Source organism: Halichondria panicea, chromosome 3 (assembly GCF_963675165.1).
Source record: "Halichondria panicea chromosome 3, odHalPani1.1, whole genome shotgun sequence".
Classification (NCBI taxonomy): Eukaryota; Metazoa; Porifera; class Demospongiae; order Suberitida; family Halichondriidae; genus Halichondria; species Halichondria panicea.
The window spans coordinates 3,203,862-3,228,229 of NC_087379.1; the positions used below are offsets into that span (position 1 = coordinate 3,203,862).

General features: G+C 42.1%; 4 protein-coding genes across 6 annotated transcripts in view; 3 read left to right on the plus strand and 1 right to left on the minus strand.

Moving 5' to 3' along the window:
• Positions 1–57: 57 nt before the first annotated feature.
• LOC135332926 (copper-transporting ATPase 1-like) lies at positions 58–15,481 on the plus strand. Of its 3 annotated transcripts, XM_064527858.1 has the most exons (18): positions 58–941; positions 993–1,201; positions 1,296–1,446; positions 7,290–7,456; positions 7,579–7,740; positions 8,662–8,880; positions 8,961–9,071; positions 9,132–9,343; positions 9,465–9,592; positions 9,706–9,986; positions 10,084–10,350; positions 11,607–11,789; positions 11,839–12,048; positions 12,121–12,241; positions 12,296–12,525; positions 12,623–12,742; positions 12,801–13,021; positions 15,185–15,481. In XM_064527858.1, exons 1-18 carry the CDS (start codon positions 134–136, stop codon positions 15,423–15,425), a joined length of 4,041 nt encoding a protein of 1,346 aa, XP_064383928.1. In that variant the 5' UTR covers positions 58–133; the 3' UTR covers positions 15,426–15,481. The 3 variants fall into 3 exon arrangements, with proteins under 3 accessions (XP_064383928.1, XP_064383926.1, XP_064383927.1); XM_064527856.1 differs by having other exon boundaries at positions 12,121–12,525; XM_064527857.1 differs by having other exon boundaries at positions 1,011–1,201; positions 12,121–12,525.
• Positions 15,482–15,690: 209 nt separating this feature from the next.
• LOC135332934 (dnaJ homolog subfamily C member 16-like) lies at positions 15,691–20,557 on the minus strand. The gene is made up of 11 exons (XM_064527867.1): positions 20,290–20,557; positions 20,096–20,162; positions 19,520–19,813; positions 18,959–19,162; positions 18,444–18,701; positions 18,018–18,130; positions 17,572–17,770; positions 17,240–17,395; positions 16,864–16,940; positions 16,675–16,770; positions 15,691–16,537 (listed from the first exon to the last, which is right to left on the minus strand). Exons 1-11 carry the CDS (start codon positions 20,466–20,468, stop codon positions 15,796–15,798), a joined length of 2,385 nt encoding a protein of 794 aa, XP_064383937.1. The 5' UTR covers positions 20,469–20,557; the 3' UTR covers positions 15,691–15,795.
• A 9-nt stretch (positions 20,558–20,566) lies between these two features.
• The window catches only part of LOC135332946 (signal peptidase complex subunit 1-like), a 70,319-nt gene continuing 66,517 nt past the window's right edge, over positions 20,567–24,368 (plus strand). Inside the window, exons 1-4 of the mRNA XM_064527881.1 lie at positions 20,567–20,727; positions 20,789–20,848; positions 21,326–21,412; positions 22,196–22,372. Coding sequence (XP_064383951.1) covers positions 20,677–20,727; positions 20,789–20,848; positions 21,326–21,412; positions 22,196–22,309 — 312 coding nt within the window. The 5' untranslated portion in view covers positions 20,567–20,676 and the 3' untranslated portion in view covers positions 22,310–22,372. The remainder of the gene's footprint in view (positions 20,728–20,788; positions 20,849–21,325; positions 21,413–22,195; positions 22,373–24,368) is intronic.
• Positions 22,384–24,184, plus strand: LOC135332942 (uncharacterized). Its single transcript, XM_064527878.1, has 5 exons — positions 22,384–22,530; positions 22,651–22,884; positions 23,521–23,674; positions 23,799–23,902; positions 23,960–24,184. Exons 1-5 carry the CDS (start codon positions 22,467–22,469, stop codon positions 24,037–24,039), a joined length of 636 nt encoding a protein of 211 aa, XP_064383948.1. The 5' UTR covers positions 22,384–22,466; the 3' UTR covers positions 24,040–24,184.

Here is a 24,368-nt window from a genome sequence, read left to right on the forward strand (position 1 = left end):
CCTGCTTTTCCAATAGAACGATAAAACTCTGACGCCTACGCGTGATAAAAAAGCTGTGCAGATCTATTATCATTCTGCATTTGCACTGAAGTGACATATGCAGCTTTTAATTAAGTATTTCAACTGAATCGTCATGGATTCTCAAAAAATTTTAGTCTATTTTTTCCCTACACCAGTGAAGGACATCAATTACTCATGTCAAGTCACTGCAGCTCTGTCTAGTATCAATGGATATCTGTCAAGTGATGTGATTCAAGGATCTAACGAGAGACTGATAGCCTGCAGTTATGTGGACAGCCAAGATCAGCTGTTCAATGACATCAAGTCTACAGTGAAGAAGGACTGTGGTTTGGAAGTGTTTGTGTGCTCCTGCATTGAGAACACCAGTCACGGCACTGTGATTCAGGTGGAAGGTATGACATGCAACTCTTGCGTAAGGCTTATTGAGAGCACACTCTCAACACAAGTTGGAGTTATTGGGGTCAAGGTGTCTTTGGCCAATAAAGAAGCTTTTGTTGTGTATAATTTGCAAGAAACGAATACTGACAATATCTCCATTGCGACCAATCACATGGGCTTTGACGCTGCAGTAAAACAATCTTTCTCTATTCTTACTAAGCCCTCTGCTACACCATCTCTCGAGGCTGCTCCAGCCACAGAGAGGCGGTTTGATGCAAGTAGCACAACACTTCCAGAGGCCAACTCGAAACGAGTTGCCATCAAGAAAAGAGTTGACAGTATCGGCATTGATGGTATGACATGCCACTCGTGTGTGAGCCTGATTGAGAGCACTGTGGTGGGGCTCCCTGGAGTGATGAGCGTGCGAGTGTCATTAGAGGGCAAGGAAGGCGTGGTAGAGTACAACGATGCTGTAGTCTCGAGTGAACAGATCAAGGAGGCCATAGATAATATGGGATTCATTGTCACTTACATTATAATAGGTGAGTGCTTTCTATCGTTTTTACCGTCTTCTGCATCAAATTGTGTTTTAGTCGTGCGTTTGTTTCTAGAAACATCTGTTAGTCCATTTGGTCTAGAGGATGCTGCAATGCCATTAGCTGATGAGATTGAGCCATTTGGTCCAGAGGATGCTGCAATGCCATTAGCTGATGCGATTGAGCCATTTTGTCCAGAGGATGCTGCAATACCATTAGCTGGTGAGATTGAGGAATGCCTAGACAAGAAGGTTTTGCTTTCCAAGGTAAGCTTAAGCAAAAAAACCTCCCATAAAAAGTTAAGTAACTGATGCGGATGCATTGAGCATTCTATGCATGCAACTGTTTGCCTCTTCCCAGAAGAAAAAGTCAGTCTGTAGGAAGAAAGAAGCTGCTGAAAATGAGAGTAGCCAGCAAATCACAAACAGAAAAAGGGCCCAAATTCAAGTTACTGGCATGAGCTGTGCTTCCTGTGTCTCTATAATAGAGAGAGAGATGGGAAAGAAACCAGGTATAGTCTGAAATAGTCTATGACTATCTTAGTCTAGGAGGGTTATTATTAAGCCTCGTCCCCAGGCTGAGTTGTCTCTATAATAACGCTATAGGTTGCCAACATAGCCTGGTATTGATTGTATTTGGGCGTGGTTAGGAACCGGAAACAAAAACAGAGATTTTGTACATTTTTTTCTCGTATTTACTCCGTAAAAGTTTAATGTAGCTCTGTGTATACTCTCAAGTATATATATAGAACAGTAAGATCCATATCTTATGCATCTGTACTTTTTCTAAATAAGAATAAGGTGCCGCTTTTTACTTTTTCGAGACTAGATCTAGTGTGTGCAATAGCCAATAAATTTATACAGTGCTTTATGCCGGGAGAAATCTCCAGGTGGCGCCTTATTAGAAGGGGGGGCCTCTTTTAGAAGAAATACGGTAGATTTGTCTAGCTAGCTATAGCTATATAGCTATAGTTCAGATTATCTTGCTGAATCAAGAAGGCCTCACTCTCATGTGAATGAACAGGCCCAGGCTCTCAAGCTCCTGTCAGAAGGATGGGACATCTTTATCTGGTTTCCAACGGGGTATGATAAGTATTTTTTGCTATCAATTGCTGCCCCTGTGATGGACTACAAACTAGGTAGGATCAATGCTGCCCTGGTCGACAGGAGTGTTGTTTTTCACATTCTCTGCTTTCGTTTCCGGTTCTGTATGGAGGGTGTATATTGGAGTTTGTTACCAATAAGGTACATCCCTAATGGAAATTAGAGGAGGTAGACAGACCTTGCAGCTCCAGCAATAGTCTCTGATTGAACACTAATTATCTGCCCACCTCTAGCAATTAGTCTCTATAATTGAACACTAATTATCTGCCCACCTCTAGCAATTAGTCTCTGATTGAATATTAATTATCTGCCCACTAGCGATTAGTCTCTGATTGAGAACACTAATTATCCGCCTATACCTCTAGCAATTGAACACTAATTATCTGCCCGTATACAACATGTACAACATTATTGCTGAGTTCAATCAGAGGCCAATTGCTTGAGCAGCACCCACCTGTCTACCTCCTCTGTAGGAAATAGTCACTGCAGACAAACCACACTTATACACCCATATATAGAAAATTGCATGTGTTGATCTCATTTTTTAATACCTGGGAATTCAGTATGCATGCAAGGGTCTATCCTGGGCCTACACACTCTATAGGGTCTGGATCCCTTCTAACAGTGGCTGTATACACTGTTACAGTAGTATTATGTGGTGGTTTTCTCTATGTTTATACCGGTCATCTCTATGTTTATACCGGTCACGGTCATGGTACAAATACACATCATGTACATGTATATTATTATAATTATGCCTCGAGGCATAACCGCACAAGGGATATGGTAAAGTTGACTGTGTGTGTGTGTGTGTGTGTGTGTGTGTGTGTGTGTGTGTGTGTGTGTGTATTCCAGCTGTAACTGCTCAACTGTTTCAATGCGACGAAAACTAACAGCTTCTATAGGCTTCTAGCCGCATTCTCTTGGATTTTGATTCGTAGATTTACAAACTAAAGCTCACCAGGACCTCATGAAAAGAAGGAGAAATTGTATTCTGTCTCAGGATCTACACACTTGAGACAGAATACAATTTCTTCTTTTTTTCATGAGGTCCTGGTAAGCCACAAAACACTATACAATGCTACCATGTAGAAGATACACAACTCTTTCTTATTCACTGACAGAAAATGCAAAATACTTACATTGTATATCCACATGCAGTTGCTTTATAGAAGATCATTCATCAAACCATCAGAGTAACATTATAATACAACATAATAACGTAACATTATACAAAGCAAACTATAATTACCTCTTCTATAACACAATACAGTGGAACCTCCGAATAACGGATAAGTTGGTGCAGGAGGTTTTTTCCGCTATTCGGAGGTGTTTTTTATTGGGAGGTTTTACTATATAAGGTTACGTTACCTCAAATGTGTTTAATGAGACTTCAAACTGATGAACTGAATCAGTATGCATGTAGCCATGGTCTTTGGGAACACAAATTGACATTATTGTAAATGTTGGAAAATGCAAGTGGACTGTCCTAGTGAAACTGAATAGTGAACTGCAGCAGACTGAATCTGAACTGTGCATGCACACATGATAAGAATATGCTTAGTCACAGCAGTTCTCTTACTAAGAAATGTTAGTATTTTAGGAGCATGACCAACAATGTCATCCTGTTTTAAGTCCACACTGGAACTGCAGACCTGTCTACTGAGTCTCTTTCAAGCAGTAACACATCCCCAGCAACTGGCATGGGGTCCAACTTACTTGATATAGGCATTTATCCTTTGAAGGAAAGAAGTACTCAGACTAGACTGCTGTGGAGTAGCAGGTAGGGGAATGGCATGCTTGTAGATCTATATTGACTATAACCACACCTTGTCCGTCCGTTATAGGAGGTTAATTTTTGCACTAAATGCATCTTTCGTGCAAGGCGATTGTCTGTTGTCCAAAGCTCAGAACAAGTACACTAGTAAAAGCAGTTGGTATACAAGGCATGTTTTCCGCTATAACAGAGGGGTCTGCTATTTAGAGAGTCCGTTATAAGAGGTTCCACTGTATAGTTTTTGAGCAAAAGCAAAACATGACGAGAGGTATTAGCACAGCGCAGCTTGCAGCACTCCTTATTAATTATACTGTGACTGAATATTTTTTCTGAAGTATCTTGTCCAAATTATTATTATTCTATGTCCAGGGGACAACAATTTAATATCCAAATGTCCCCCTCTGGAATATTTTGTACCATCGACTGACTGCATTGCACTCTTCTCTGCATTTGCACACATGCAAGCTATATAGCTAGGTTAAAGATTCTGAATGCATTTTGCAAACAGTGTCACTTACAATTATTATAGTTGATATAAAAAGAGAGCAGTTCAGTGCACTTTATGATCTATCATGCAAGAAAAGAAAATAGAGGAATCAATAGTAATATAGATCAAGACCCACAAGAACTACGGATGACCAAACAGAAAAGAAGACAAACACCAGGACCCACAGAATATTATTCCCAGTTGTAAATGTGATACTTACAACCAAGAGCATATGAGGGGGATCTCCTTAAATGCTCCTGGTACAACCCATGGTATCATTTTACTATTTGGTATTAAAGTATAGCTCATGCATGGTTTTGTCATGGTGTATACAGAGCACTAGCTTTATTCGTGCAAAGCTATACATGTCTCCATAAATAATCGAGCGCTTTGTTTCTTTGCTGAATCTGCTGTGATCTAGTCCCTTTGCAATGCATGATGTAATTATACAACTGCAGTTTGCTGTTAATTCCCAAAGCCTTGCTCTATATAGCTATGAGTGAGGTTTTTGGAGCAGTTTGGCAATTACCAGAATCGATACAAGAATAGCATAAAGTAGTGGCCTACTTACATAATTATGAAATTGTACCAAGTACAGGAGGTAGATTTAGGAATTACAAGCACTAATTCACAATCTTGTTCCATTATTATAGTTCTATAGTAGTATATAGTTTGTAGACTGAAGTTCTGCATGAAACTGGAGCAAGAGACAGGTTTTTTACATGTCGTGTATTATTATAGTGAGCCTTTTGTTTCAAAATGGCGATACAAAATACCATGTGTTTGTGTCCCAAACTAGAAGGATAAATCGACTCGATGTTTATATCGATTTCATCGAATTCATCTGGTAGGGATCAACTTAATGCAAATCAACTTCTTCTGGTAGGGATCGACTCGATGAGTTTTATCAAATCGATTTTATCTGGGTAGGGATTAGCCCCTCGATCCCAGGCCAATTAAATACAGCCTGGTATCTATTGCAGGGGTGATAGTGCGCATGCGCTTAATCATAGGTGTGGCCCATTCACGCCCATGCACTATACATGTATCTACATTGTTTGGCCTATGATGAACAGCTAGCTAGCTGTGGCTTTAGCCTCGATCCCAGGCTGAGTTTTCGCTTTTTTATAATGATTTATTCGAACACTAGGCCTGGTACTAGTTGTCTGCGCATGCGCCAAATTTTTATTGTATTTGTGGTCGGCAAAAATATTTATAATTGAAATTTGTACACAAAAAATGCACCAGAGTGAGTACACAAAAGATGCACATAGGGAGATGCTTCACAAGGGCCTGGGGAGTTGCCAGTTATGCTGCAGCACGATTACAGTGACCCAGGGAAACTTCAGGATGATTGAATGTCTTCAAATTACGTTTCAAGAAGATTTAGCAGGCTGCTGGACCTCTCTGATTCTAGGCCCCAACTCGTAACTCAGGTAAATTTTGCTTGAGAAAACGTAGATTCTCTTGATGCCTCTGAACTACCCAGCAACGCTCGAACGAGCAGGTCATACTCCAGTCCTGTGAGTATAGGACAATATTAAGAAACCAAAGACGGTTAAACCCTTACCTCAAACTGTCCAGTCTCGTCCGTTAGAGGAGCACTGTTGGGATAGCTGGATATTAGCCATTGCTCCTGTGCAGAGAAGTAGACATTCTAAATACGTGTAGATCTAAATTTCTCGGTTATAGTGTCATTGTCGACGAGCTGATGATGGCAGCACCAAATGCTCTAGTCACTTGACCCACTATATTGAAACTAGTCTACCTATAGATCTTGCCAAACATGATTTGATAGCATAGGGCCCACACAAAAATATCTGACCTTAACAAGCTTGACAAAGCTTTATACCTCTTCCCTTGTTGTTCAGTCTTCAGAATAATATTAGTCTTCTAAGCTTCAGAGAAGATAGAAGTTTCAACTAAGAATAATGATAAAACGGGAACTGACTTCTAGTAACGATAGTACCCGAATATAAATGTCACAAAAATGAACAAGAATATCCATTCGTCAGAATCTGACAAACAACTAACGCATGCGCAGACAACTAGACCAGGCCTAGTTGTTTGCCTAACCGATAAAAGCTAAAACTGTATATTTGGCTTGAAGTATTCTACATAACATATACATAATACTGGTGGTTTTGAAGTCTGTGGGCTGCGCCTGTCTCTAAAAATATAAATGCCCTCGGATACTGACCCAATACACCTAGATACCATGGTTCAACTATTCTGGGTAGTGCTGGTTGACCTGTGACGTAATATTTTGTCCCAAACTTTGGCCCAAGGACAAAATATTTCGCATATTGTGTCCCTCTCTGAAAGGTTTGTCTCATTGGTCAAAGGTTATAATGGTCGCTCAAAAGTTAATGAAAGCACTATGGGTGCTGATGCCTCAGTGGAGGGGCCAAAGCTTTACAACATTAAGCTACTAGTACACACATGTACAATCACATTTGCATGTGAGAATGGTGTAGAAGAGTCGGCCATGATTGTTGCTTCAAAGTCTAAAATAATGGTTGCAGAGCAAACTATACTAAGGCCACGCCAAATTAATCTTGTGTTTCACGGACTTTCCGGGTCATAATTTTGCAGAATGCAAAAAAAAATAGTGGTCCAGGTCAGAGTTCAGAATAGCCACATGATCTAGCAAAATGTTGTAATGTTTTGCTAAAGTGATTTTTTGTGGTGTGTTGTGCATGACTCCGTTCGTGGTTTTATAAATGATATTCATTATTTTTTTGCCTGCCATTCTGGTCTGTTTTTGAGGATTAAAAGTCTGTGAAACATAAGATCAATTTGGTGTGGCCTAAGTAGAGCGGAAAACAAGTTTTGCTATGCGTATTATGTAGAATACTTCAAGCCAAATATACCATTTGCTATGATTATGTACTTGTGATCTATATTAGTCTCACAATGTATATTATACATGTCTTGGTCCACTGGGAATAAGTTAACGTATACACTTGCCCCCTTTCCCACTGCAGGAGTCCACTCAGTGGTGGTGGCTCTACTGTCTGAGAAGGCTGAGATTCAGTACAACCCAGAGCAGACTGACCCAGAGAAGCTGGTCAGGGACATTTCTAGTCTGGGCTTTGGGGCAAACCTCATTGCAGACCAATATGGATACCAGCAGGGGAAGATCAATTTGATCGTGAGTTTGTTGATCAACCCCCCCTGGATATTGTGATTAATCAGTGGACTTGCAATAGGGACCTGTTGTTCTCTTTGTTAATCGTTCAGCATAATTATATTCTGCCCTCCCACTTCCTACAGATTGAAGGTATGACCTCCTCCTCGTGTGTGCATACGATAGAGCAGACTCTCCTGGGCACAAACGGAATAGAAAAAGCTGTTGTTGCACTCTCAACCAGCAGGAGTCATGTTGAGTTTGATTCCACCATCCTTGGACCGCGTGATGTCATACAGATTGTCAAGGTTACATAAGTTATATATACAATCAACAGTGAGACACTATATAGTTGATAAAATATACGCATGAAAAATGTTGCAGAGGAGTAACCTCTAGAAGCCTAAGGACGACATTGCGCATGCGTACTATTATCTAAATGAGTTCCTGTTAAACACTGTTTTGTCTGTGTCCATGGGATTTAGAAACCCTCAGGTACTCGTAGTATCCTTGCTATGCTTGGGGCACTAAAGTAATACCTGTGGTGTTCTAAATCCCATGGACACCTCCAAAACAGTATCTACAATTATAACTGCTATGTATAGTAATGATCTGCTATTCATTTCCAACTGCGTGGGGACGCATGTAGTTACATACTATGCACTTGTCAAAGTAATGCCCCACCTCCCCTCTATAGCGGGGATAGGTGGGGATTAGTTGGGGATTAGGTTTAAAGTTGCTCCCCTACCCCTAGGGGACTTAGACAGATTACCTGATACATGCATTGGGTTAAAGGTCAATTAAAGATCACATGATGTCTGCCACACTCTTCCTTCCAACACATGCTGAGTACAGTGAGAGCAAAATTTACATCCTGAGCAATCTCTGCCTTCTTGACTTCACTAGCTTTATAAGAGAATAGCTGTCAATATTTATATAGTGATTCTGTACTTCAAATAATTTGTTATATTCTCGCTAGTGAAACCATGAAGAAATAGCTATGTATACAGTAGTGTGATAGGTCTAATCCCCACATAACCCCCATGTTTTACTAGGGACTAGACTAAATAACATGCCCAAAGGTAGGGGTATTAGATAATGTGATTGGTCTAATCCTCACCTGTCCCCGGTAGGGAGGGATTGGTATTAGATTGACAAGTGCACTAGACTCATGCAGTAATCAGAGCACAAAAGTATAGAATTTACCATGATAGATCTTCCCCATGCAGAATGCTGGGTTTGATGCTCATCTAGGCAATGAAGGCAACGCCCAAAGTAATCTCAGTGACAATCGCTCCCTTCGCAGATGGTATATCACCTTCTTCTTTTCTCTAGTGTTCGGTATCCCCACAATTATTATTGCTTTCACGTCTGTTGAATGGCCTGTGCTTACACCTGGACTTAACCTCAGAGAAGTGCTTCTTCTCACCCTTGCCTCTATTATACAGGTATATACTGTACACATAAAGTGAATTATGTTGGTAGAATTTTAAATGTCAAGTTTATGTGTGATTACATGCATGTATAGGTTTTTGGAGGATACTCTTTCTATGTGTCTGCATTCAAGTCCTTGCGTCATTGTACTGCTAACATGGAGGTACTTATCGCCCTGGCAACCACCATCGCCTACGTCTATTCAGTGAGTATAGTGAGCACTTTAATTGATCATGCTTATAATTATACTCTTCATTGTTTTCAGGTGATAGTCGTGATCATAGCGTCCACAACGACTTACCAAGATACAAAGACATTATTTGAGACGGCACCCATGCTCCTGATGTTTGTTTCATTCGGCCGCTGTTTAGAAAACATTGCTAGAGGGAAGACATCCAAGGCTCTGGCCAAACTCATGTCCCTCCAGGCTACAGAGGCCAGACTCATCAAGAAAGCTTCTATTGGAGCTCTAGAAGAGTAAGTCTAACAATAGAAATAGAGTGTAAGAGTACGACGTATTAGACTCATGTAGTCAACAATCATCATAATTATGTGCCCCATACCAACTTTAGTTGTATGTGACACCCGTTTTCTGCAGAGAGGAGCTTATAGCAGTGGAACTGGTCCAGACAGGAGACACACTCAAGGTGGTGCCAGGAGAGAAGATTCCAGTTGATGCTACAGTCATCAGTGGCAGCTCAAGTGTAGACGAGTCACTCGTCACTGGTCAGTGTATATGCATAGTCCTTGGTTAGGCCATATAATTGCAGGTTTCATGATCAGCAAGCTCTAGTCAATTTATGCAAGACATGCATGCACTGCATGTACTATACATACAGGTGAATCAATGCCAGTAGACAAAAATAAAGGGGACACTGTTATCGGAGGCACTCTCAATCAAAATGGAGTACTTTATCTGGAAGCAACTCACATTGGATCAGACGCCATGTTGGCACAAATTGTGAAGCTAATTGAAGAGGCCCAGACGTCTAAAGCACCCATCCAAAGGATAGCAGATCGCATCGCTGGTTATTTTGTCCCTACCATTTTAGTTTTGGCTCTCATTACTCTGGTTGTCTGGCTGGCCATCATCATCACTCTGCAACGCACAACACCACAGGTACTATACAGCAACGCCTGTGTGTGCAGATCGTGCTGCATGCAAAATTATATGTGATCTTACATTAATCATTTTCCCTTTCCCTTTAATTTACTAGGACTACTGCTTTTCATCTGATAACTTGTCCAACTTTTCAAGCTCCTATTTTTACGGCAACTTTTCTATCAATGCAACGGACATTCTTCCCAGTCAGATATGTTACTCAATTAGCAAAGTATTTACTCACACTATCGCTGTGCTCCTGATTGCATGCCCGTGTGCACTAGGACTGGCCACGCCCACTGCTGTGATGGTGGGCACTGGTGTGGGGGCTGTCAATGGGATCCTCATCAAGGGCGGAGAGCCACTAGAAACCGCACATAAGGTTTGGGTTGAAAAACCTTCCCTATATATAGCATGGGAATGACATTGATCAGCCAGGGTGTCATACAGAAGTTTGAATTAGGGTAAGGGATTTACTGCCGGTGACCAGGTGGGTATTTTGGAGATTAGGTGCTCTGAGGTGAATTTTGGGTTTTGGTGATGTCCTGTAATGCCGTGTAATGCCGTGTAGAGGGTAATTACCTTGAACTTTTGTAAGTATAGGATATACCACACCTAAGAGGAGGATATGCACCCATATATCCTCCGCTACCGTGGTTACTCCGAGGCGGAGCCGAGGGGTATGTAACCACGGTAGCGGAGGATATATAGGGTGCATATCCTCCGAGTAGGTGTGGCATATCTGACTTATACCACGTGACCGCAGCACTATAAAAGGACCTCCCCCTAGCAACAATTCAATCACGATGCAGACTGCAAAAAAGAACAAGACTATGCCGGATTTTGCAGCCGTCAAAGAGCTAGTTGAGCAACATGTTGACTCCTACAGATGCTCAAGAGCTTCCTTGGTCCAAGCGTTGACCATTCGACGTCCCTTACTGGAGTTGCAAGCTCTTCTTGAATAAAATGTATCTAAACCGCGCCCATGGACCCATGGAAGCTTTATAGCCATCTTGTTGGAGAGCACCTTCCGTGTTTCTGCCGTCGCTTTGAGTCTTAGTACCTTCTCTTTGCTTACTTTCTTGAACAAATGAAAAAACAAAAAAACAACTTGAAAAACTGTGCATGCCTGGGGCTGTATGCTAATATTCTATATATCCTACAGCTGTTGACCAATGAGATCAATTTGTGGTGACGTAAGTGTGGTATAAGTAAAAAAATTCATTTGCTGCATGCGTTCCAGTAAACCACCCCTAAAGCTTTTCGTGAAGAAAAGTTTCGTTGAGGTCAGTTCACCTACGGAAAATTTACTAACTTTTTACCTGACAAAAGTTACCCATGCACTACATGGTAAGCACATTTTGTATTAAATGGGGTCAGATTCTAAATGGAGTTTGCCAGCTAGTGCATGTAGGCACAGTCGAATCCAGCAAAAAAGGGTAACTGTCATTTAATCTTGTCAAGCTTACATGGCTAGCTAGATCTATCTCCTCCCCAGAAATACTTTGGTGTCTTGCTTTATGCATGAGTCAACAGAACAAGCCATGTGCCTACTAAGAGAAAGATTTCTGAACGCAAATCTTTGGGGGAGGAAGTTGATCATGGCCCTTGTATGTTATCCTGCTCTCTTTATATTAGGTGAAAACTGTCGTGTTTGACAAAACTGGCACCATTACTCACGGAAAGGCCAGGGTTACCAAAGCAATCCTGTTTGTCAAAGAGGCAATATGTACAAGTCCCCTCTTCACAATCCTTGTAGGTCTGGCAGAGAGCAACTCTGAGCATCCTCTGGGAAAAGCTATCGTCAAATATTCTAGACAAGTATGTAAAAGCCACATTGTTACATACCATTCTTTCCATGTGCTGTTAGGCTCTGGGTGGTGAATTGAGAGGAGAGTGTCAGGAATTTGAGGCAGTGCCGGGTCGCGGGCTGCGGTGCACTGTGTTGGGAGTGGACCAGTACTCCAACTCTGACACGTGGGAAAACACCATTCCACTCAAGAGACTCATCGTTATACAGAGCTCGACTTCCCTCTTATCCCTGCAGAGAGGTGGAGCCAGCCCACCAAGGATTTATAAAGTATGTTTATAGGCTGATCAATCCTCCATACATACTCCACACATCTGTATATTGATGCTTATAATTACATAGGTACTGATTGGGAATCGGGAATGGATGAGTGAGAATGGCATAGATGTGGTAATGGGAATGGAGGAAAAAATTCAGGCCTGGGAGACGCAAGGAAGAACTGTGGTCCTGGTATCTGTAGACAGTGAGCTGATCTGGTATATTGCAAATCTAACCAACACACACATGCATATTATAGGTATCCTTGTTGGTGCAATAGGCATTGCAGACAGCATCAAATCTGAGGCACAAGTGGCAATATCTTCCCTGAAGAAGATGGGCCACCGTGTGGTGCTGCTGACTGGAGACAATAGGAGAACAGCTCAAGCTATTGCAGCAGAGGTTGGGATTCACGAGGTTTATGCTGAAGTACTGCCTTCTCACAAGAAGAACCAGATATCTGATCTTCAAAAAGAGGGGAAAGTGAAGGTTCGTGCAAGTACATACGTGTTTGATATAAACATCATTTTTATACCAGCAATTGATATCAATTTGTATGCGCGCATTGATTACTTTTGTGTCACAGGTGGCCATGGTTGGTGATGGTATCAACGACTCTCCTGCTCTGGCTCAAGCTGATATTGGCATAGCAATTGGAACAGGGACTGATGTTGCAGTCGAGGCAGCTGACATTGTACTAGTGAAGGTATTAATTGGGTATAATTACACTCAATTGAATTATGTGCATTTTATACTTTCCTCAGAGTAACCTTGTTGATGTTGTGGCAGCCATTGATATCTCTCGTCGAACAGTTCGTAGAATCAGGATCAATTTTTTCTGGGCAATATTCTACAACATGATTGGCATCCCAATTGCTGCAGGTGTCTTGTCACCTGTTGGTTTTATCCTCGAGCCGTGGATGGCCAGTGCCGCAATGGCCTTCAGCTCTGTCAGTGTTGTCTGCAGCTCTCTCCTACTCAAATGGTAAAATCTGCATGTGCATGCATGATATGTGCATGCATAAAGCTGTAACCAGGGCCGTAGCCAGGGGGGTGCTTAGGGGTGCTCGAGAACCCCTAACCAGCCTGAGTCAAGCATACAAATCACATAGAAATGTATCTGATTATCCAGCTGAGCACCCCTTCTCTTCCAGATCTTGCTGCAGTTAGGCTGTTAGCTAGCTAGTATATAGGCAAGGAAAACCATTCAGTCTCTAAACTGTGAGCTATTCTGGGTTAAATCTATAAACTAGTTCTCTTTTGTGATCGCGGCCAGCTTCTCTACATGTAAACGTTTAGCCACGTCCAACTTGGCAATTATAACGTCATTAATAAGAGGTGTGGCTTCCGGTCAACTAAATTTCAGCACTGCGCGGCTAAAAATCGGGCGCTTCACGCCCTCTTTCATCTATGATAGCACCCCCTTCTCCAAAATCCTGGCTACACCCCTAGTAACAGTAATTATACCACACTTACGTCACCACTAATTGATCTCATTGGTCAACAGCTGTAGGATACATATAGCATACAGCCCCAGGCATGCACTGTTTTCAGTTAGTTTTTTCATTTGTTCAAGAAAGTAAGCAAAGAGAAAGGAGCCATGCTTGACGGTAGCTACTAAGACTCAAAGTGACGGCAGAAACACGGAAGCTGCTCTCCAACAAGATGGCTAAGCCTCCATGGATACATTTTACCCAAGAAAAGCTTGCAACTCCAGTGAGGGATGTGGAATGATCACGCTTGGACCAAGGAAGCTCCTGAGCATCTCTGTACGTAGGAGTCGACTTGTTGCTCAACTAGATATTTGACGGCTGAAAAATCCGGTATAGTCTTGCTCTTTTTGCAGTCTGCATCATGGATTGAATTGTTGCTACCTTTTATAGTGCTGTGGTCACATAGTATAAGTTAGATATGCCACACCTACTCAGAGGATATGTACCCCATATCCTTCTCTTAGGTGTGGTATATCCTATACTTGTACCATGATGTGCTCTGACACTAAGGAATATCCATTGAAACTCTCAGGATACTCCAGGGTACAAATCCCATGTACCCTAGGGTACATTGGCTGTGGTCAGCCTAAAGGCCACCCTTCACACTTAAGGAGCCACTCTTTTATAGGACACTATAATTACACTGTGACACACTAGGATCACATTGTGAAGATCATTTCTTCAGTATCCAATCAGATTCACTAAAACTACCGGACCACATTGGAGATGGGTTGTGTGAAGTTGTAAATGTGGTTTGTCAAGTGCAAGCACACGCACACAAAATGTGCACAGTGCATGCACGGCAGGGATCAAAGAGCGTTTACTACTACAGTGGCGGATCTAGGATTCTTGAAAGGAGGGTTTCAGGGCTCTGAGCGGGTGGACTGTTATTTTACCTAAAAAAAAGGTCGTCACTTCTTTGAAACAGTGAGCATGCGCATTAACACACCGAATTATTCCCTAAAAAAAAGGTCATCACTTTTCATAAGCAATCTGTATGCACTACGCTGGAGAGTTTTTAGCCTTCATAGTGAGTCACTGAAACTGCACACACAAAGCTTTGCAGGACTAACAAGAACTAAAGGTAAGTGAGAAGTGCATGTGAAAGCTAGTAAGAAAGGAACAACTTGCTAACTAGTTGCTTGAGCCTCCCACTCATTTCTTTCTCAAAGGGGGGTTCAATTGAACCCAAAGAACCCCCTCTGGATCCGCCACTGTACTACCGTATAGCAGGTAATTTTCGTGGGGTAAAATATTCGTTATTTTCGTGGGCAGGCTGACCTCCATGAAATTTTAACGTAGGCGTGGCTTATCGGAACGTAGGAATGCCGTGCAGCCACGAGACTAAACGAAATTTTTACTCACGAAACTTACCTGCTATATATACGGTTCTCAGTTGTAAATGGGTGTTCGATAACAGCTTCTAATCAATAGGTGTTCATAGTACAAGCTACCTGTACCATGGATATCTGCGTGTGTATTGTTATTATACAACCTCGTGCAGTTGTATGTATTACATAGAACTGCCCTCGGTAGTAAAAATCCAATCCACCCTTGATATCCATGGTACAACTATTACTTGTACAGTTGAGCCAGTGGCATTTTACCGTCATGTTTAACTCTTGTACAATGAATCAGGATGCTTTTTCTTACAGCTACATAAAGCCTAATGTGGAAAATTACATGGACAGTGACCCTCGTCCCAGCAACTCGTACGAACGGTTATCTTTCTATAGTTCCCATCTCCCACTCCACAAGAGAGCTCTGTTGTTCCTAGGAATGGACCGCCTCGCTGGAACTGGAATGAGACTTGCAGTATATAGTGATGATATGCCTGTCTCATCCAACATAGATGATGACACCAGTATTGTTGTTTACGATGATAGTATTGTGTAACCTCAGTTACTGTTATACAACACAACTACTAATTAATGCTGACACTTTTTTCATGATATTTTTGTCGAATGCCGTTACAAAAGCTATATATATATAACTTAACTGCAGCTATTATGCCCCGCCCCAAGGAATTTTGAATTTGTGTTAGCATACTAAACAGTTTATGGCTTCCTGGGGGGGGGGGGTGCACAAGATTCACTAGTTTCTTTCATTCTTTCTCCTATTTGTCTCCAAATTTTATCTTATAGACCCTGTGACAAAGAACTAGAAGAACCTACGAAGGAGGCTATAATTATACGCATAAAGGCCACGAACGTGAGTGAATAAATAACTATAGTGGTACGTAATATATTAAATAAAAGCAGTAAAATTAAGTCCATGATGGCCAGGTTGTCACTTTGTATCGCTTCAGAGTGCCGTCTGCAAACTTCTCCATCCAGGTTTCAAAATTAGTTCTTATTTGCTCAGCTCTACTGCACACACCATCACCTCTTGTACTGCCATTTTGCTGCGTAACACCTCCATTCTCTTGAGCTCTTCTATTTGAGTTACTATCCTCATCATCGAAATCGAGCACACTCCCAAGAGTATCTCCTACTGACGGAGTTTTTACGTGAGTATTCAAGTGGGTGTCATCGAAGTTTGAGTTCCCATTACAATTATTTGTGGGTTCTGTCTCTGGAAATACGCACAGTTGCTTTTTAGAGCCCAGTAAAGCAACCACAGTAGCCACATTCCCAGACAAGCAGTCCGAAACACGCATTCCAATTTTATCATACTTCATTCCGATACATTGTTCCAGCATAGTCTCGAGCCAATCTTCGTGAGTTCTGTAGCAGAGGTACCATAGTGTCAGTCTGTGGTCCCTGTATTGACTAGTAACTTTCAGAAAAGCTCGCATCATTTGTTTCGCTTCACTTTCGTTGTGAGAATCAATAAGAATGACTAATGCTATTTGTGCCTGACCGTGCTTTCCTTCGACAGAAGTTTCGTAAGAGTGTTGGTTCATTTGGTACAGATGTGCCTGGTGTGACCTGTGAGGAGTGTGGAGTGGGTGGTTTTCATTGTGAGTAGTGTGGTCAGTGTTCTGTTTTTCAACATTTTTTCGTAGCCTGTAATGGGAGCAATGTGGGAGAAGTACAATCATGAATGTGTGTGTATTACTTAGCCGATTACTTGTGTAATGGGTAAATTGTCACTACATACGTGTAGGTGTACATGTAACTATTTAAAACACAGGACATTATACCTGTTGTCTGGGTCCTCTGCAGAGCCTAGGCACAGTCCCACCATGCAGAACACCAGCACAGCAAACAGCAGGCTCATCATTGGAGTGTACACGCCACTACATGGCATAATTATAGTGAATACGTACTTATAAACGTATGAATGTACATGTACTGATTGCACTGATAATCAATATTATACATAGGCTCACCTCTCTAGAGCTAGGAGGAAGTCGTTGAGGTCAAGGACAAACTCAGACACTCTATTCCACATCCGACCCAACCATCCCTACAGTGAAGAAACTTGGGTGCTACATGTACTATGTTTTTGTATTACAACTCTGTTGCAGTCACTGAACAGAAGAGAAACTGCAAGCAACTAGTTACTAACATGCACTCCTCCTATTCAGATCCATTGTTAAAACACAAATAAGATACTGCATTGACAAATTCACTACAATATTTAGGTTCACACAGTGACGTACATTACATGCATGTTATCAGAGATGAAAACATTGTTCACGTGAAGAGACCATACAAAGATTAGGTGCTGGTAGAGAGTATTGCTCATTGGGAGTGGTGTCTTACCGGAGCCTCCTCATCCTTGAGTGTTGGTAGGCGTGGTAGTGGTCTCATGCCAGCGCTATTGGCCCTCAGTAACGAGAGATGAGAGAGAAGTGTGTCCATATCACAGAACCCATCAAACCAGCTGAACCGGTTGTATGCTCGGCTCAATATGAGAACCTGGGAGGTTTTAAGCGCTGAATAAATACATACATTTGTACACACACATGTACATGTACAGTACAGTGAATTGAAATTTAGTTTGAAATACCTCGAAATGTTAAGTAACTGAGAATAGCCAATACACAACTACATATGTGAGTGATAACCCAGAATGTAATTATTCATTCACTCACTGGTCTTGCAGTCCCCCCTGAGGAGCAGGCCACACCAGTGATGGGGGGAAGGGGTGTCAGAAACTCCGTTTGCCTTGTGGAATCAATGTAGGCAAACTTATCTACCAATGAAGGCTCCTCGGCTGGTATTCTCCTGAAGGCAGCTGTCAGAGAATCATTGTATTCAGCCAGCCCACTGACAAGCAGGACAACACAGAAACTGAAGACAGTGAAACAGTATATGCATGAAAAGGAGCATAATTTATTACCTGCACATGTGCATGTATTGTACCTAGCTGCATATAACATAGTGACCTTAAAACGATATCTGCACATACAACATTCAAACATGCGATCTACATGTATAGCACCAAATCCTACAAATCCTACACTCGTACATGTACACGAATACAATCTACCCTGAATGTCATCGTCATACCCATTCCATAATTAGAGTCATCACCCACCTGATTCCTGAGAGAGGGCAGACTGTGTCAAGCATGTGCTGTGAGGAGAGCCTAGGGAGGGAGAGAATGAGCCCCTCCACTGCTGACTGCAGGACAGCCTTGTTCAGAGGACCCTGAGGGGGAATAGGAGAATCAAAATTATGTGTAGACCTACAAGTGAAATAAGTTATAGTGCACAGTTCAGTACATGAGCGCCAAGAAAAAATAAAATGTGCACATACATAAGTACATGTTAATAATACTTTACTCTAATTGCTGAAGTAACACATTTACCAGCTAACTTACACTCTAAAAGAGTGATGGAGGGGGCTATACCGTATTGAGGCTTTTGGCTCTCCTACTAGTACTATAGCAATTCGAGATACGTATTCCTAAGCCCAATGGGGGTAGTAGCTATATAGCACAGAGCACCCACACCCTCCTAACCTTCATGACAGTGGTTGGCAGGTGATACTCCTTAAACACAGCTAGTCTCTTTTCTCCAATCCTCACCCCAAACCTTTGCAACAGTACTCCATCTCCTCTCACTGTAGTTACAAACCCAAAGTCTGCCGTTCTCTGATGAGCAAAGGCTGTCAGCTTGTAGAGCAAGGAGGGAGAGTCCCTCGGAGTGAACAGTACCAAGCGTGGACGATTCCTGGCTATGGCCTCTGAGAGGAACGAGTCCACATTGCTCTCAGTGATCTGAATTGGGTGCAAAGATAATATGACTTTCACTATGTGATTTCCAGTAAATATGAGCCATATTTTAAAGCCATCAAGTGGCCGTATTTCAGGGTGAGTTTTGTGCAGTAAACATCTAGCTAGAAATCGATGTCAAACCAAATGGCCGGTATATCAAGGTGGCTGTACTTCAGAGAGCCAGAATAGCGAGAGTCTAAGTACTTTTGGTAGCTACATATACATGTACCATTTGGAATAGACAACCTTTGAGGGCTCACCAGAGTGATAATATGCTTTGGTAAGATGTTATCGAGGAAGCTGATGATGGTGTTCTTGTCTCTCAGCTGGCCGTAGTAGCGATGCACTCTACCAGAGACCACACCCACAATGGAGGGCACATGACTTACACCACAGTGTTGAATGATCTGGGGGTGTAGTCGAGCGTGCACACTACCAAGACCGACCCCTTGAGAGGAGAGGTCCTGTGGAAGAGGAACAATAATTATGGTCAGTGGCATTAGTTTTCATTTGTAAACCATGTACAATGTAGAACAACTATGATTACTAGTCAGTCTTGCAATGGCTCCACACAATGACTCCAATTCAATTCATTTACAAATCAAAACAGAACGTTTACTGTTGTTGTTTTTTACAAGGTAATGACTATCATACATGTACATGATACTTTCATGTACAGTGTACATGTATTACTAAAGCACATGTGAGATAGAAAGTGAATGTTTGTATTATGAAGGTTAGAGGTTAACGCCTGAGGCTCCTAGCAACCCAAGATAAAAGGGTGAATTTGTAATCACGTGACTAAGCATGGAGCCCCTCACCGTGTGCATAGCCTTCCATATGACCTCCACATCAGCACAGCGCATGCAGAAGTCCGTGTAAAAATTAAGCAGGTATGGCTTATGATGACTATTGCCCAGGATCTCTGCATAAAACACTTGAGTACCTATACCGTCACTACGATGGGTGGGCCCAGAAGACTGGAACACGAATCTGAATCCCCCCTCTGAGAATTTGAAACCTTGTCCTCGAGGGAAGCCATGGCTCTGGGGATGAGACTCTCCCACACGGCCTGTTACGTCATAGTTACGTCTCTTCTCAGAATCAGATAATACCTGAATAAAATTACAATGCGGGATGCCAACGTTAGTGATACAATCCTTTTCACTTCACTTGAAACATAAAAGCAAAAACCCAGCAGAAGTGTGTAGAATAGTGTACAGAGAGCCTAATGCTATGGTGTGGTCACTAATAAGGTTTACACGTACATTTCAGGTTGTAACAGGAGAATCAAGCTTTCACCACAACTAACAATGTGACTAGTGAGCAGATAAATTCGCCAAAAAATGTATTGTACGACAAGGTACATCCATATAAAACTTGTAACGTGTAGGTACCTCATATGCTTCATTGATGTCAGTGAATCTATCTCGGGCATCTGGTGATCGATTTTTATCAGGGTGCCTGCATAATTATAGGCAATATTTAGGTACGTGGTGATGTGATACTACTAACAGGTGGGTTCATTTGGTAACATGCGCCTACGATTTGAGTGACCTTGACAACAAAGCCAGTAGCTACCACAATTCACCAAAGCTTGGCCTGTTTCCTGTAAGCATTCTTGATGTCACTCTCACTGGCAGATCGAGACACACCCAGGACTCGATACAGGTCCTCAGAGCACACTGTCAGAGGGCCCAGAGCAACTATCATCAACCAACACACTCCCATACACAGGGTAGAGCTTTTGAAACGACAAAAGAATGTCATCTTCTTCTCCTCCTACACGTACACAAATGCACAAAAAACTTTTGGAGCTATCTCATTGTGTGGTGAGCTTTAAATAAAACTACATGTAGATCTACAATACTATAGTGGGCATCAATACGAGAAAGCAGAGAAAGTTTGCTTCAGTCACTCTCCACTCCTGATCCATATCCTGTGTAGTAATACAGTATAAACTTTAAACAATTTCAAAATGAAGAATATACCTGTGATTTCTACTCTAGTGGACAACACACCCTCAATGGTAGGTTAACCCAATGGTAAGCAGATTTCATTTTAATATCAATGTACATGTCACACTGTAGGATTTTGAGGGACAGAGACTTGCTGAAAGATTATCGCTTGTCATCATCGTTTTATTTGCAGTGAGTTTTAGAGTCTAGCAAGATGTGTTTTTGATTGTGGCTAATATGTGTAGAGGTTTTATGCACCTATAAAGTACGGGCATAGGTGGGGAACATAATTCAACTGCACCACATCTGGGGGCAGCCTCGATGTCAAATCCTTGTGTATAAGTGCAATGATCAGTACCGGATTACCACATGACTGTGTAGTTAGTGCACATGCGCAACTATGTCAAATCAATTGCCCTGCCCCTTGGCAAAATTCGAGATCAAATCCCCACCTATGCCCGTGCTGGGGGAGGTGGAGCTTGCCATTGATAGGTGTATTAGAGTTATAGGCATTTAGTAACGTACCTGCAATAGTGGTGCTTTTAATTCACTAGATATAGCCTCAGCAGGCAAAATTATATTCTGCTAAAACTAAATTGTCATAAGTGTTTTGATTCTTTGGTGTTTATCAATCACTACTTGCTCCATGCTTGCTCTTATCTTCCACAGGCAGTAGGTTTTGTGTGGGGATACGTTTGCCAGCAGCTGATTCAGACGGTAGCAATCCTAGGAGCCGGAGTACTGGTGAACGTACTGGTAAGACATGAGAGAGAGGGAATGTTACCGTGTGTGTATATATATCCACACCTTACATAATTATAATTATCATGATAGTTCACAGGCCTTGGTCTGATCTACATACATATAGTAGTGAAGCTTCTGGTTGTCCTGTCACACAATAATTGATCCCCCTAAATGCTATCCCCTTGGGCCGTATGTGGCATAACAGAGGGCCCCCCGGATCGTATATGGCACCACAGGGGGTCCCCCTAGAACTATACATGGCGCCATACACGCTCCCCCTGCCCCACAAATAGTCTTCCTCAATTCCAACTTCCATGGCCACCGTCCTGCTGTCTACACCTTTGTATCTGATGAGCGTTGATATGGGAACCTTAACCCAGTCGAATACCAGAATGACTCATGAATGAGCCACGCTCATCAATAATTCTAGTAGCCTTTGCATGCAAAATCAGCTAAAGATGTCCAGAGCTCTTACTTAATGTACTAGTTTTGGACATAATGCATCGGTGGACAGAACAAGGTAGCAACCTATACTGTCAGGCTAAGCTAAAGCGCTTAGCTGCTTCTGTTAATCAGCAACACAAGGACACTTAATGCACATGTGCGAGTACGTGTTTTCTATTAGTTTGGCCGAATCTTTCGTCCGAAATTTCGGATGATCGGGGTTTGGATAATCCAGGCTCAACTGTATATACAAGTATTATTATTGCATGGGCACGGGTGAAATATGAGAAGTGCATTATTAGACACAGTCGTATTAGCTTAGACATCATTCACTTCTCACCCCCCTCATAGTTGGTGGTCCCACCATGGCCAATGTTCAGGAAGAATCCACTACCCTGGCAGGATGTCATATCAGAGGGGAAGTCCAGCAGTGGTGGGTCTAAGAAGAAATCGAAGAGCTCATAGGCACACCTCAGACTCACATAAATCACTGGCTTTTTGCTGTATAATTTTGTTATTCATGACACTACGTATATAATCAGATCAGAATGATGAATATTAGTGTTGTGTGTTGTTCAAAGGGTGGCCAGTGTGCAAGTACAGGTAAAAGAGAAGACTGAGGATGAAAGCTAGAGGTCCCTACTTGTTACTATCTGTTCTAGGAGCTCTATTTCACCATGTACAAGGTAGACTATATAGTTATAGAAGCTGTGTACCTTTGCTGCATGCTCTGGTAGACAGGTGATGTTTTACTGAAACCAGCCCCACCCCTCATATATATCAACACTTGTTTGTGTTCTTTCCAGAGGTGTCTGGGTCATGTCTCCCCTTGCCAGTGCCCAGTTTTGGACAGTTGCTCTACAACAATGTTGATGTTACTCAATCCCAGCCTCAGATGTATAGTCTTAACGACACAGTAGAGTACAGGTGTGCCCAAGATTATCAGCTTGTCTCCATCAACTCCAACACTGCCCTCCAGAACCAGCAGTCTGTTTGTATCTCCAATAGAACATGGTCCCTGCTGGGAGTCACCTGTCAGTGTGAGTATAGTTGAGTTATGCATGACAGCCTCCCTTGTCTCTCTATTAATTAATTAAAATTCAGGACTGCATGGCCATTAAACTTTATAACAGCTAGCCTGGGCCTGTCTCTTTATTCAGTAAAAATTCAGGCCATTAAGTTACATGATACTGCTATTTATATGGCACGCGTTTATGTTAGGGGTTGAATACTTGTGTGCTTTAGTTGTGGAGGAGGAAGAGACTGCATGCATATGATTGTGAATGATGGCTCCTATACATTAGGGCTGCATTGAGGGGAGGCGAGGGGGGTATTTCGCCCCCCTGGGATTTATTGACTAGTATTTATTAGGAAGCTGAGGTAGGTAGTCAGTTTAGTTTTAAACAGCTATTCTGCACACCTAACACTACAATCATGTAATTATGATGATATCACTAAATTGATAGCTACTGTGAGCTGAAATTGTGCCAGAATTGATCTAAGCCCCCAAATATCCACATTTTTCCAGGGGAGCCCCCGGACCCCCTAATTTAATTGGCATGCACCTTTCTTCGCGTCAGGGTGCTTTGCCTCCCCTATATTTTTCATTTGCCGAATTTCCCCCCTGACCCAAAATCCTGGATGCAGCCCTATACATACATACTCTCTTTCTTTAGTTTTGACGGCGACTGCTGGTCCTCCATCAGATGATCTAAATCTACTTGTGCCTGCCAGAGATGCACTGATAATCATAGGAGCTGTGCTGGGGGCCCTTATTCTCCTCTTGTTACTTCTAGTTCTGTGCTGTTGCTGCTGGACCATGCAGCTGAGGTGCTTGACTATCATTGTGTTATTGTACGAAGCTCTGCTATATAATAATTATGTTAGATTAGATCTGCAAGTAGTGCTTGTTAGACTTCTGCAGTTGCCGAATGCTCATAAGAGTTTTATTCAGATCACGACTGGGGACGTATAGACATGATGAGGCACTCATTCATTCCCAAGCAGAAGGACTTGTTGTGCCCAATCCTATAATTGATATCAAGGAATCTGAAGACGGTGAGTTTGTTTTTGATCAGGAAATTTTATCTTACAACTATCGTTCTGTTCCTGCAGATTTATCTGGCAATCCTCTCTACCTCACGCCAACCGAAATGAATAAGTTCAACCAACAACGTGGAAAACTCACCAGATAATGATACAAACCTTCTTCAGCCGGACATACATATATATACAGTACAAGTTATAAGATCTAGACCCGTACATACGTACGTACGTACAATACCACCTATATAATAATATATATAGCGTCATGAAATATTGTTTGGTGTGGAATTTTCATCACACTGCACATTTTTGCGTCTATAGATCTAGGTCAGCTCACAGCTTCTGATCAGCGTGGTAGGCGCTAGAGTCCCTCGATCTTCGATTCCTATGTATATGCATGTATGATTATAGCATTACAAGTATAGCACCTAAAAGATGTTCAACTATCCCCCCCCCCCCCCCCCCCCCCAACAGACCT